The 13760-nt window shown below is 34.8% G+C and overlaps 1 protein-coding gene across 2 annotated transcripts; it reads left to right on the top strand.

Moving 5' to 3' along the window:
• Positions 1 to 1033: 1033 nt before the first annotated feature.
• On the top strand, positions 1034 to 8212 carry LOC137033170 (T-lymphocyte surface antigen Ly-9-like). Of its 2 annotated transcripts, none has more exons than XM_067405346.1 (6): positions 1034 to 1163; positions 1588 to 1857; positions 5771 to 6034; positions 7310 to 7388; positions 7765 to 7792; positions 7886 to 8212. In XM_067405346.1, the coding sequence occupies exons 1-6, from the start codon at positions 1100 to 1102 to the stop codon at positions 7898 to 7900; spliced, it is 720 nt and encodes a 239-aa protein (XP_067261447.1). In that variant the 5' UTR covers positions 1034 to 1099; the 3' UTR covers positions 7901 to 8212. The 2 variants fall into 2 exon arrangements, with proteins under 2 accessions (XP_067261447.1, XP_067261446.1); XM_067405345.1 differs by having other exon boundaries at positions 1588 to 1896.
• Positions 8213 to 13760: the final 5548 nt, after the last annotated feature.

The raw sequence follows: 13760 nt of genomic DNA, 5'->3' as shown, positions 1-13760 counted from the left end.
TTTGTAGTTGTTCCTGCCCTTTCCCCGTTTTAGGATTTAGGATTGGTTCTGAGAGTAATGAGAGGAGAGAGAAGAGACCCGGACTGTAAATTCCCCTGGATTTCCTCTGGAGGGCGCTCTCTGCCTCTCATTGCTCCTGACTGACTGTGTGTTAGCTGGTGGAAATGTAGTTCGACAGATTATTTTTGATACAGGGTGATGATCTTTATGTCTATAACATAAGTTACGCATTCGGTTCGTCAGTAAGTTCATCCAAAAAATTAAAATAAAATTTTATTACTCACCCTCATGTCGTTCTACACTCATAAGACCTTCATTGATCTTCGTAACACAAATTAAGATGTTTTTGATGAAATCCAATGTTTGTTTGTTTTTTATTCCCCCATAGAAAGCTATATAATTACCGTCATTAAAGGTCCAGAAAGATATTAAAGTAGTCTTAATATTAAAGGGTTAGTTCACCCAAAAATGAAAATTCTGTCATTTATTACTCACCCTCATGCCGTTCCACACCCGTAATTTCATTCATCTTCAGAACACAAATTAAGATATTTTAGTTTAAATCCGATGGCTCCGTGATAGCCAGCAATGACATTTCCTCTCCATTAATGTACTAAAAACATATTTAAATCAGTTCATGTGAGTACAGTGGTTCAATATTAATATTATAAAGCGACGAGAATATTCTTGGTGCGGCAAAAAAAAACTAAATAATGACTTATTGTGGTGGCCGATTTCAAAACACTGCTTCAGGAAGATTCGGAGCGTTATGAATCAATGTGTCGAATCATGATTCGGATCGCGTGTCAAACCGCCACACTGCTGAAATCACGTGACTTTGGCGCTCCGAAAAGCAGATTCAACACAAAAGATTCATAACGCTCCGATGCTTCATGGAGCAGTGTTTTGAAATTGTCCATTATGCACATTGAATCTTTCTTTCTGCCACGGGAGGGCGTAAAATATCATGATGATGGCTGAACCCAACCTACAGACTCGAGACAGACAACAGTTCTCTGTTATACGCCTTCAGCAAACTCACAGATGCCTCCTCAGTAGATTATATATTTACACAAAACCAAAAGAGAAGAAAAGCAGTATGAAGATGTTCTTCAGACGTTCTCATATTCTCTGGATCTTGATCATCTGTGAAGCTGTTTCAGGTAATAGTTCAGAATTTTGAACAAATGCTTATGCAAAGTGCTGTGATGGTAATGATATCAGAAAGTCATAGTATGGCACTGAATTATTATTCTGCATTTACAAAATAATACTTAAAGCTTGAGAAGAGCTAGTTATAATAAAACTTATTGTTATTGTTATTAAAAGTGCACCATGGTGCCACTACGATACATGTCCAAAAGGTTGTTGTTGTTTTTTGTCCTTTTTAGTATAAGAAGTCATCAAAGAATTGAATATCTTAACTGATACAAAAATATTTTGAACTTCAGTGAAAACTAAGCGAATGATGGAAACTCAGATTTCATGTTGTTTTGGGGAAGAAAAATGTACTATGCAATGTCAGACTTACTTATATGTTTCCTGCTGTCAGTATAATGCCTAATATATAATTTCTCTGATTTACAGGTGATTATGTGACGAAAGCAGTGAATAGTGAAACTGCGTTCACTCCAGTGTCTGGATCTGTCGCTCCTAGCACCACCAGCATTATATGGAAGCACAGAAACAATGCTGGGATTGTTGTGAAGGTCATTGAATGGGACCGGGATGATGGCAGCTTTGACATTCCCAACGCTAATTTCAAATCCCACGCACGCCTGGACAAAGACACTGGAGAACTCACTTTAAGAGATTTACAGCTCAAACACACTGGAGTTTACACCATCGACATCAACAGTAAAGAGCAAAGAAAACAGTTCAGCCTGACTGTAAAAGGTGAGTTAAAGGCAGGGTAGGTAAAAAATGTATAAAAAAACTTTTTTTCAAAATTTGTTTAAACTTTATTTATATATCAATACATAATTAAAATGTAAGTACTCTGAAAAAGAAAGTATAAAAATCGAGTGTCTGTAGACCTCTCACGACTGTTTTAAAGACCGCTCATTATTTCCATTCACTCCACCCCCTCCCTTCTGGGCTCCTTCCAAAGCCACGCCCCCAAAACGCATGAACGCGCGACTCCGACCACTGAGCTGGAAGACGCCTTATGTACCTGAGACGAGCGGAGAGGTAGGAGCACAGTGCATGTAGTGACATCATGTCAGAATCACATGTAATAAAAATAACTTTATAATTATGAAGATAAACAAACAAGATGTATTTTAGTACTCACTATCAAGCTAGCTAGCATATTGATATTGGTAAAGTTTAAAATATACATTTTTTGATTCGCTAACGAGCTAGTTATCTATAAGGCAAAGCTAAAAACAGGTTGCATGATACACGTTTTTCCATTACCATCATTTACACTGTGATGAAGATGAATTTTGTGTAAGATTCATAACATATACGTTGTTCTACAGATAAACAGAGTAACATACACTCAAATATCAACTCACAACTGCATTGCAGACACAAAATAATAACACACACATACAACAAAGTGTGTACGACACACACAGATACAAGATAAAGACATCAGTAAACATAGGTAGAGAATATAAAAACAAAACAAAGGCGAAAAAAAAACGTGCAGGTAAACTTACAGGTGAACATGGTAAGAGTTAGACAGAGGGTAAATATAGTTCTAAGAAAAGTTCCTAGATGCGGAGTAACGTTAGGCCTACTATCTGTTAAACATGTATTTAGTTATCTAAAGCAAAATTATGCACAATTCAACACTATCATCTTGAGCTAGGCCTATAGATTATTTATAGTCTCTACAACGGCTCGCTGAGTAATGTTATGTTAGCTATATTACGCAGCTACGTGTGCTAATGACACCTGCTTCATGAAAAAATAAACTAAAGGGAAAAAAACTAAAAATACAAAAAGAAAGATTTACCTGTCCAGCAGAAATAAAGCCATTAAGTAGTCACTTTTCAGCCCCTTGAGTTCCCTCAGTTGAGAGGGAGTAAAATCTTTGCGTGGCAGGGGGAGCTGCCACTGGACCTGCCCCGGTTATGCGCGCCTGCCTCGGACCTTCCGTGGTTATATGCGCCTGCCTCGGGACCTGCCACTGTTATATGATGCATATATGATAAATGCCGATTGATGCATGCGTGCAAACTGTGCACAATCCTGCTCTCAGTTCTCGCCATCGCTGGAAAGCCACGCCGATATTAACTCGCGTTTTATTTCTTTGTTTATCCAAAGACTTTTTGTTCATTGCCTTTTCGTGTACTGTTAATGTCTTCCTTTTTTTGCCTGGTTTGCCTTTACTAACTGCATAGGCCGGTACTGTGAATTTTGCTTGCTGTTTCTCTGCCATTGTTTTGGTATTCCTAGGATCCACGCCTCTTGAACTCCCCAAATCAAACGTGCGTGTGCAAGTGGGCAGGTCATGTGTGTCAAAAGGGTGGTTGCCATGGTTGCGAGAGAGTGACAGTCGCTTAAGCCAATCCTATGTTTCGTCCCGGATGGAAATAATGAGCTGTGTTTAATACAGATTAAACGGTCTAGAGTCACTCGATTTTTATACTCTTTTTATCAGAGTTCTTACATTTTAATTATGCATGGATATATATAGAAAGTTTAAACAAATTTGGAACAAAATTTTTTGCCTACCCTGCCTTTAATGGAGATGGAAACAATACTTTCACATTTCATTATCATCGTCATCATAATTATTTACATATTACAGCTGTGTTAGAAATAATTTAGTAATATACAATGGTTCTGGGTCTCATTTTTTCATATTATTGTTATTTAATTGGTATGTTTTCTTCATATGTTTTTTTTTTAACAATATTGATAGACAAAGCACTAGTGTTATTTTATTTTTATTTTAATTTTGTTGTAGTTATTATATTTTGAATTCACTTTTATTTTTATATCTTTAGTTTTCATGTTACTTTTAGTTTTTCTGTCATTAATTTATGTGGGTTTTGCCATGTTATTATATTATATTATATTTTATTATATATATATATATATATATATATATATATATATATATATATATATATATATATATATATATATATTGCTTTTAGGTTTAATTTACTTTTATTTCTGTTTAAGTTTTTTAAGTTTTAGTTTTCCAGTTAATAATTTAACTTCAACTTTAAAATATTGCAGTTTATTGCTAAGGCAACATTTCATTGTTTTTCAACTAACATTTTTATTTTAATTTTAATTTTATTTTATTTGAGCTTTTTCTAGGGCTGGGCGATATATCGCATGTGATTTTCATGCGCGTTTCGTCAGTAAAGCCGGTTCCCTGATTACCGCTAAATCGCCATCACCTGCTTTCAAATGGAGCGGCATTTAATAGACAGAGCCGTAGATCACTGATAAGCTACGCAATATCGCGTTCATTATCAAAGGCGATTCATCTGCGATAATGAACGCGATATTGCGTAGCTTGTCAGTGATCTACGGCTGACAGGAACATGGTGAACGGAACGGAAAGTGAAACGCGAAAAACACTGAGACGGAAAACAACAAACACACACCACAAACTATATAACTGTACTGGTCCGGTATTCTGTTAGGGTAGCTGGTACATAAAGCACACGACGAGGAGATAGAGTTATAATAAGTCTTTACTTGGAGAGAAACAGGAATCCACCGGAACATATACCAACATTAACACGAACAATACCGGACAACACAAGACTGGGCTTATATACACGGGATAACAAAGAGGGTGATTAGAAACAGCTGGGTGTGATGATGATGGTGATCAGTTGCCATGGTGACTAACTGGTAGCGGGAAATAGAATAATAACAAGTCCAACAATGAGTCCAATACAGAGTGCACATGTAACAATAGTTTAATTTTTAGTAAAATTTTTAGTTATATAACTAGTTATTTTTAAAAAAATATTATATATTTTTATTTTAGTTTTCCAGGTGATAATATTAGTGTTTTAACTTGACCCAAAGACTATAGAATAACACAAGACGTGTCACTCGTATTGTTTTGAATGGGAGAAAGTGTAACGCGCAATATGGCAGAATAAGTCCCGCCTTCTAAATAAGAGCAAATCGCCGATTGGTAAAGTCATCGCGTCACTGCGGTTTCTATAGAAACAGTCAGACGCGCGCCTCCATGGCAGAAGAGACGCGCATTTAGGTCTGCGCATGCGCATTAGCTTGATCCAGCCTAAAAATACATTTTTTTGTCATGATTCGAGCGTTTGGATAAAACATTTATAAGACAGCTGTCGTCAGATTTCATTGGTGATTTCAAATATGAAATGTAATCGTATGGTTGGCGAACAGTTTTGGAGAACTTGATGTTTCCCCATTCAAAGAGATAGGGCATTATGCCCAGGATACCCGAGAGGCGTTTCTAAGATGGCCGCCGAGTGAAATGACTTGTCTTAAAGGGACTTTGCTTGAACTTATTTCAGTTTTTTTTAACAAGTCAACATTCCTAATGTTTAGTTTAAGTATTTCAACTAATATTTATATTTTATTTAGCCTATACTATATTGTTTTAGCTTTTTTTCACTTAACAGAAATGTTTTAATAGTTTTAGTTTTAAATGATAACATTGCAATACACAAATACATAAAATTACACTTTTTTTTATTAAAATGACTAATTACAAATCTATCAGGTGCATATTTACCTTATGAAGAACATTTGGATCAGAATATTCTGTAAGTGTACTTTTGTTCATTTTCATCTTAATTCATAGAGTCTGTCAACGAACCTCGTATTACAAAAGAGTGCATACTAGGAGATGTTTCTGAATGTGCCTTGAGTTGTGATGGTGGTGATGCCCTCCCTGAAACTACAATCACCTGGAAAAACTCAGCTGGAGAGACGATGAACAGACAAAATATGAGGACGATAACAGTGACCAAGAGCAGTAACCCAGAAAAGTTCTACACCTGCACACTGAAGAACGCAGTGAGTGAGAAGACCAGTGATCCGGTGTATGAGAGCGATCTGTTTGATGGTGAGACAGTGGCGTCGCACAACATTAATAACATTAATCACCTCACTATCATTAGGCACAAACATATTTTACAGAAGTACACAAACACAGACGCAAGCGTTTGGCCTGCATACATACTTCCATTCAGTGATGAATTGCATGTTGCCAACACTTTTTGCACAACCATGATTTGCAAAATATGAACATTAAAAACTTTTTTCACCACGGAATAAAAAAAAAAGTTAATTTCGACTATTTATCCTACAATTCCAAATTTATATCTCGCACTTCTAACTTTTTCTCTCAATTCTGAGTTTATATCGCGCACATCAAATTTTATTTTTTATTTTTTTTCAGTTCTGAGTTTATATCTCAAACTTCTGGCTTTTTTCTCTCAATTCTTATATCTCAAACTGACTTTGTAAGTCATAAAGTCTGAATTGTGAGATAAAGTCGCAATTATGTTTTTATTTTGTTATTCTGTGGCAGAAACAAGCTTCCATACTGGGTGGGCAGTGTTTGCATTTGTGTATTTGCATAAAGTATGCTACACTCTAAAAAATGCTGGGTTAAAAACAACCCAAGTTGGGCTGAAAATGGACAAACCCAGCAATTGGGTTGTTTTAACCCAGCGGTAGGGTTAAATGTTTGCCCAAACTGCTGGGTAGTTTTATTTAACTCAACTATTGTTTAAAAATTACTGTATTGCTTAATTAAAATTAACCAAGAGTATGTTGGAAATGAACATTTATTAATGTTCAATGAATAATTATTAAACAATAAACATTTATTAAATTGCTTATTAATACATTTATATTAATAAACTATTAAATTTATATTAATAAAATATTAAAGCTTATTAATAAACATTCACTCTCTTGTTGTCTCTAATTGCATCTGGTTTTTAATTTCTCAACTATTTTGGGTTCATTTTAAGCTAGCCATATAGCAATTTTTAAACAATAGTTGGTTTAAATAAAACTACCCAGCAGGTTGGGCAAACATTTAACCCAACTGCTGGGCTAAAACAACCCAATCGCTGGGTTTGTCCATTTTCAACCCAACTTGGGTTGTTTTTAACCCAGCATTTTTTAGAGTGTATATATGTTTCTGGTCATATTCTATAATTTAGGTAATGCTATAATTGATAATGCAACATGCAATTGAATAACTCCCTTATTAATTAATAACCTTAATAATCAATTTTTTTTTGTTCACAAGATTTATGCATTTAGGAAATAGATGGGTGAATTTTCATTTCACGCCAGCTGTAATAACCTCTTTTTTCTTCAATAGATTCAAACACCAAATTTGTCCTTGCAATTGTCACTCCTTTGATCAGTGTGGTCCTCATTATAATCACCCTGCTTACATGGTAAGACTCTGTTTAATCTTTCAAATCTTTCAAACTTGAGGAAATTTGCCATTTGCTGATGCTTTTACTTCCATAATGTCACATTCTTTGTGAAACAAGATATTCAGAGAGATTTTTTTTTTAATCTGGGAATTGATTGAATTGTAAAAAATGGGAATTAGATAGCAGAATGTGTCAAGACCTTAATTTTGAGTTTGCTCTATGCTTAAATAATTATTATGCAATTACATTATCCAGTATATATGTTGTGAATGAGGTCAGCAGAAAACATGCGCTCATGAATCATTCACAGTAAAATAAGAATGTGTATTAATAAAGTATAGCATTGATTATGATTTCATGTTGAATGATTAGTGTGTCACTGTTATTCTTTAAGGTTGTGCTACTTCAAGCTTCGGGGACTAGTAAGTTTTTTTTTTTCTTAATTCCTTGTGAAAAGTCATCAGTGCACGCATTTAAAAACGAGCATTATTCTTATACTGTTTTTCCCTCTTCAGAAAAGACACTCATGAGTGAATGACTGATGCTCATCATGACTCTTCAAATGCAAAGCCACACGTGGATCTTCTCAACACATTTTCCTTGTCATCAGCTCTAAATCCCAGCTTTACTAAAACATCTTAACCGTCTGTGCCTTCAGAACTTTGACTGTTGCTCTCTGACCCGTCTACTGAGCCGAGAAGATGTAAAAATGAAACTTTCTCCTCTGAATTTCAATCTTTAAATCTTCTCTAACATATGCAAATACTTTTTCAATCAGTGACAAGATGAGAATATATTACTGGCACCAAACAGAGAGTTGTGTATAAAGAACAACAACAACATTCACTGGTCAAAGCAAAGGGATAGTTTGATGCAGGGCATGAACACTGAATAAAATGTAAAATATGAATGCATCTTGTTAAGACTTCTATTTATAAGAACATATATGAACAGCAAAATGTGCAAATTACAAAAAAATATAAAGTTTAATCAATTTTAAATTGTGTCCATCACAGTTTGTATTTGACAGATTTTTTTCTGTTCACCTTGGTGAATTTTCTTCATCTGCCGCCCCTCTTTATTGTGGCATCCCCCAAGGCTCCGTATTGGGCCCCATGAATTTTGACAGTGCTTTTAAATGTGAAAAACAGATTAGTTCTGTTTCTTCCAGCCAAGGCTGTTGGCTAAAGTCAAGCCCTACCTGCTGCACAAGGAGTTTGAAAGAGTAATTCATGCTTTTATTACATCTCGACTACTATAACTATATGTTGGATTGGGTCAGTCATCTCTTCATCGCTACAGTTAGTCCAGAATGCAGCCTGTCAGAGCACCGATATCATCCAATCAGATGTTCCAAGATCCATGTTAATAAATAAAGGTATCAAGCCTTTTCATGGCTGCTCCTGGTCTCTGGAATAATCTGTTCACATAAGAACAGCTCGGACTGCTGAAATTTTGCTGAAAAGTTTTAAATCACCTGTATTCCTTAGCTTTCATTTTGAGTTGAGTTTTGACACTGACTTTGTTTATTTGTTTGTGTATCCTGATATTGTAAAGCACTTGGGTCAACTATGGTTGTGCTATATAAATCACATTTAAATTAGTATACTTTACATATTTATAATTATTGATGTCAAAAAAGGCTAAATTACTGTAAATCAGTTATTATAAAACAGCTACTGTTTTTGGGAGCACACCTGAAATATTCAGTCCAAAATGAATATGTGCAGGCAAAAAAGCTTCAGTAGCCATATAGTAGATTTGTAATGTTGAGGCATAGAGCGCCCCCTGGCGAACGAGCTCATCATCTCGCGTGGATAATTTCATGCATTATTTAGCTGTCGTGGTTGACAGACTTGCTGGACACACACTTCAGACATCGATTTCAAACATTTGCAATGTACACCAGATGGCAGCAGTAACTCTTTCCTTGTAGGTATTAGTGAAGGACCAGATTAATATCTCATGTTTGCCGCGTCTGTTTTTTTTTACTTCCTTTACATCTCTATTCTCACACGTCGTGTCGTGCGTGTTCACGTGTCTGATCAAAATCTAAAAGAAAAGTGAATGAAAAGGTACTTTTTCTAACAAAATGTCACTTCGACGTCTGATTTTGATCACCATCGTATTGTTCATCACCTCAGAAACCGTTTCAGGTAAGTTATTAACTTGTTATTTTTATATTTAATCTCTTAATTTTCATTGGAAATATTATAGACTGATAATAATTTTAATTAAGTTATTAACTTTTTATTGGAAATGATACGCCTTTTGTGGCAAACAGTTGCAAGTTAGTTATAAGTATTATTATTATATTGTTAATCTTAACCTTATTTTTACGTTTTCATTTCCTTCAAGCCAGGGATATATTTAGGCTACTTCCTGGAAATTAGACTATGCAGTTAGACCAGACTTGCTTGTTGAAAATGTGTCATTCTATTCATCAGGTGAAGGTGTGCTGAAAGAAGTGGGTGATCAAGTTTCTTTTCGTCCAGACAATTCTCTTCCTCTTTCTGTCACCAGCATCATCTGGAAACAGATAAACACTGATGGAATTGTTGTCAAGGCGATTGAATGGGATGAAGGAGAAATTCTAATCCCGAATCCAAGATTCCAAGGCATCACAACTGTTGATGAGAAGACTGGACAAATTAATATCACTAATCTAAAAGTCGAACATAGTGGAGTTTATACCATTGACATCAACAGTAAAGAGCAGCAACAGAGATTCACATTGACTGTTATGGGTGAGTGAATATTGATTAATATTAATACTGTAAAAGCATCACATCACTTTGTCTCACATACAGAAAAAAAAAAAAATGTCTTTGAACAATAATGGCATCAGATTGTAATACCATGATGATGTTCAATTAATACCATGGGACTTACATGGCACTCCAAGATTGGCCTACTATGGCAAGCCGTTTTGACTTTTATTCATTCTCAGGATATGAGTTCTTGATATCTGGAATTGTATTTTCACTAAAATGAAATGACACCATATACTGCCATTCAAATTCAATTGTTGATATCAAGAATTGATTTCTTACTTGTTGAAATTCCAATTTCATATATCAGAAATACAATTATTACTAGTAAATATCATCATTTTTGAAATCAAAGTGAATATATGAGTTCAAATATATATTCTTGATATCAACAATTGAATTGCTACTAGTAACAATGTTAGTTTCTGATATCATGAATGTGATTGTTACTAAGAAAGCCATTTTAGATATCTAAAATTATATTGATAACAAAAATACATTTTCAGATATCAAATATATGAGCATTTTTACTAGCAATTCAATTGTTGATATAAAGAACTGACGTTTCAACTAGTGCCAAATGAATTCTTGATATAAAAAAATCACATTTTAACTAGTAACAATGTCATTATTGATATCAAAAATTATTATTATACTAGTAATAATTGTATTTCTGAAATGTGAAATTGGAATTTCAACTAGTAAGAAATCAATTCTTGATATAAACAACTGGCAGTCTATGACATTTAACTTGTGAAAATACACTTACAGACATCAAGAATTGAAATGATGAAATTAATTGTATCAGGTGTGACTGAACATATTGATAAAATGATTAAAAAAAAGGTAATTCTTTGACTATTTACTGTGTGCCTGACCAGACAACATTGTCTTTTTAATACATTTTGAGAGCAGCAGTGGCAGTGTGCCGATTTTTGTTTGTTGACATTTATTTGATAACAAGAATTAACATTGTAAAAATTAACACCAAAACTCGACTGTGAAAGTTTTCACAGATCAGAATAGCGATGTTAGTGACCCAGGGAAGGGTCAGCTGACCCGTACTGAACTGTGATGTACATTATCTGTACAAGGTCATATATATATATATATATATATATATATATATATATATATATATATATATATATATATATATAAATGACCTTGTACAGATAATGTTATATATATATATATATAATTTATATATATATATATATATATATATATATATATATATATATATATATATATCATATTATACAAAAAACGGGGGGCAGAGCAAAGAGAAACACGACCACGAGATAAAATGCTATTGTGAAAGTTTTCACAAATCGAGCTCAACCTAAAACAATGTTATTTTTTATTCCAGCAGTCTGCGTGTTCATTGGTAATAGACATTAAACATGAAGAACGCCTTTATTTCACATTCCTTACTGGCGGACTTACCAAGGGGTTTACGGACAAGAGCTTTGCTGTGAAAAAATTCACAGATCAAGCTGGTGAAGATGACACCAGTTTCATTCCTCTAAGTGTCCAACATTTGGAGCTATAGCCATTATAAAATTAAGAGTCGCTACGAAAAAAAAAAAAACTGATTTCGGCCCAAAGGACAGCATCACCTTAATTCACAAATCATGGAGAACGATATTTGGTATTATTTGCATGTCTATGACAGCGCACTGCGTATTTATAGCCAAAAGAAATCTGAATATCAAACCGCAAACTATCTTTACTGCGGTTTCGTCAAAAAACAGTAGGAAAGTTAATTCGGGATTTTTACACGGGTGATGAGAGAAAAACACTGACATTCTGAATTCAAGCGGCAATAAAATCAATCGACTCGTCCCTGTAAATGTTGAAAACACCTTACGTTTTCATGAGAAACAATTGCCATCCGAATAGGGCTTAACTCATTATAAGAATAATAACTTGATGCAGCTGCTATCTCACCTTCTTCAGCGTGTAAAGCACGCAGATCGGCGACGGTGTCGGTGGGTGAAGATAATTGTGAGCTGCCGCTGCACGCGGGGTCTTCCACTGGCTCGGATGTTTTATGTGAACCGAAGCAGTTAGTTAGTTTTGTAATTTTTGCTGTAAGATTAGCATCCCTTTTCTCCCTTCCAAGCTTATTTTTCCTTTTTTGCGCACCACTATCACTTTTTTTTAATCATTTTGAACACCAGCGAGGCTGAACAAGCAATAAAGGCCAATTTTCTAGTCTACATCATAGCATAACGCAAAGAGGCGTTTCCCGATGTCATGTCGCGAATTGTAAAGTGATTTTGATTGGACGGTGATTTATCAGTCAGGCACATTTTCCAATCATTTTTTCTTGTTATTTTATTAGACACAAATCAACCACCTTTGACTTGTCAATCTCATTTCCTCCAGCCAATCACGGGCCCCCTCTACCCGCGGGCCCTGGGGCTTCAGCCCCACCTAGCCCTTATGTTAATCCGGCCCTGGAGTCAGGTATGTAACTTAAAAATACTTGTGTTTTTCTTGAGATTATGCCATAAATCAGTAATGCAAGATGTTATTTAAAGTAATAGTTCACGTCAGGATTAAAATTTCCTGATCATTTACTCATCCCCGTGTCATCCAAGATGTTCATGTCTTTCTTCAGTCGAAAAGAAATTAAGGATTTTGAGGAAAACATTCCAGGATTTTTCTCCATATAGTGGACTTCACTGGGGTTCAACGGGTTGAAGGTCCAAATGTCAGTTTCAGTGCAGCTTCAAAGAGCTCTACATGATCCCAGACGAGAAATACGAGTCTTATCTAGAGAAACCGGACTAAAAAAAAATAAAAATTATATACTTTTTAATCACAAATGCTCATCTTGCACTGCTCTGTGATCCGCCATGCATTACATTGAAAGGTCACATGTGACGTAAGCGGAAGTACCGCGGTAGGGCGAAAAACTCCATCTAATTGTTATGATATCATTGTTTTATCTTTTTTTTGTAAAGGCCGTTTGACTTAATCTTTGAACGTTTGCTTTGTAAACACTGGATCAGGTCACGCGTGACCTTTCCAACATGATTACATCATGCGTGGTGCATCACAGAGCAGTGCAAGACAAGCATTTGTGATTAAAAAGTATACAAAGTTTTATTTTTTTATAAAATGAGCAAGACTCTTATTCCTCGTCTTGTATCATTTAAAGCTCTTTTAAGCTGAACTGAGACTGTAATTTGGACCTTCAACCCGTTGAACCCCAGTGAAGTCCACTATATGGAGAAAAATCCTGAAATGTTTTCCTCAAAAACCTTAATTTCTTTGCAGCTGAAGAAAGAAAGACATGAACATCTTGGATGACATGGAGATGAGTAAATTATCAGGTAATTTTTCATTCAGAAGTGAACTAATCTTTTAATAACCTTATTATAATTTAAATGTGTTCCAGGAATTGGTTTTATAGTCATAATATATTTTCTCCTTCATTAGTATCAATCAAAGGATGTGCCGTCACAGCCTCCATTCCTCCGATCACTATGATTATCATCATGCTTTTACTATAATTGATTTTCACGGTAAGATAACTGTATTTATTTATTAATGTGTTTCTTTCTTTCATCTGTGCTTATCATTTGCTCAAAACTCAAACATTCTA

Source organism: Chanodichthys erythropterus, chromosome 12, assembly GCF_024489055.1.
Source record: "Chanodichthys erythropterus isolate Z2021 chromosome 12, ASM2448905v1, whole genome shotgun sequence".
Taxonomy (NCBI): Eukaryota; Metazoa; Chordata; class Actinopteri; order Cypriniformes; family Xenocyprididae; genus Chanodichthys; species Chanodichthys erythropterus.
Note: the sequence above shows the minus strand (reverse complement) of the source record. Positions and strands in the feature narration are given on the sequence as shown.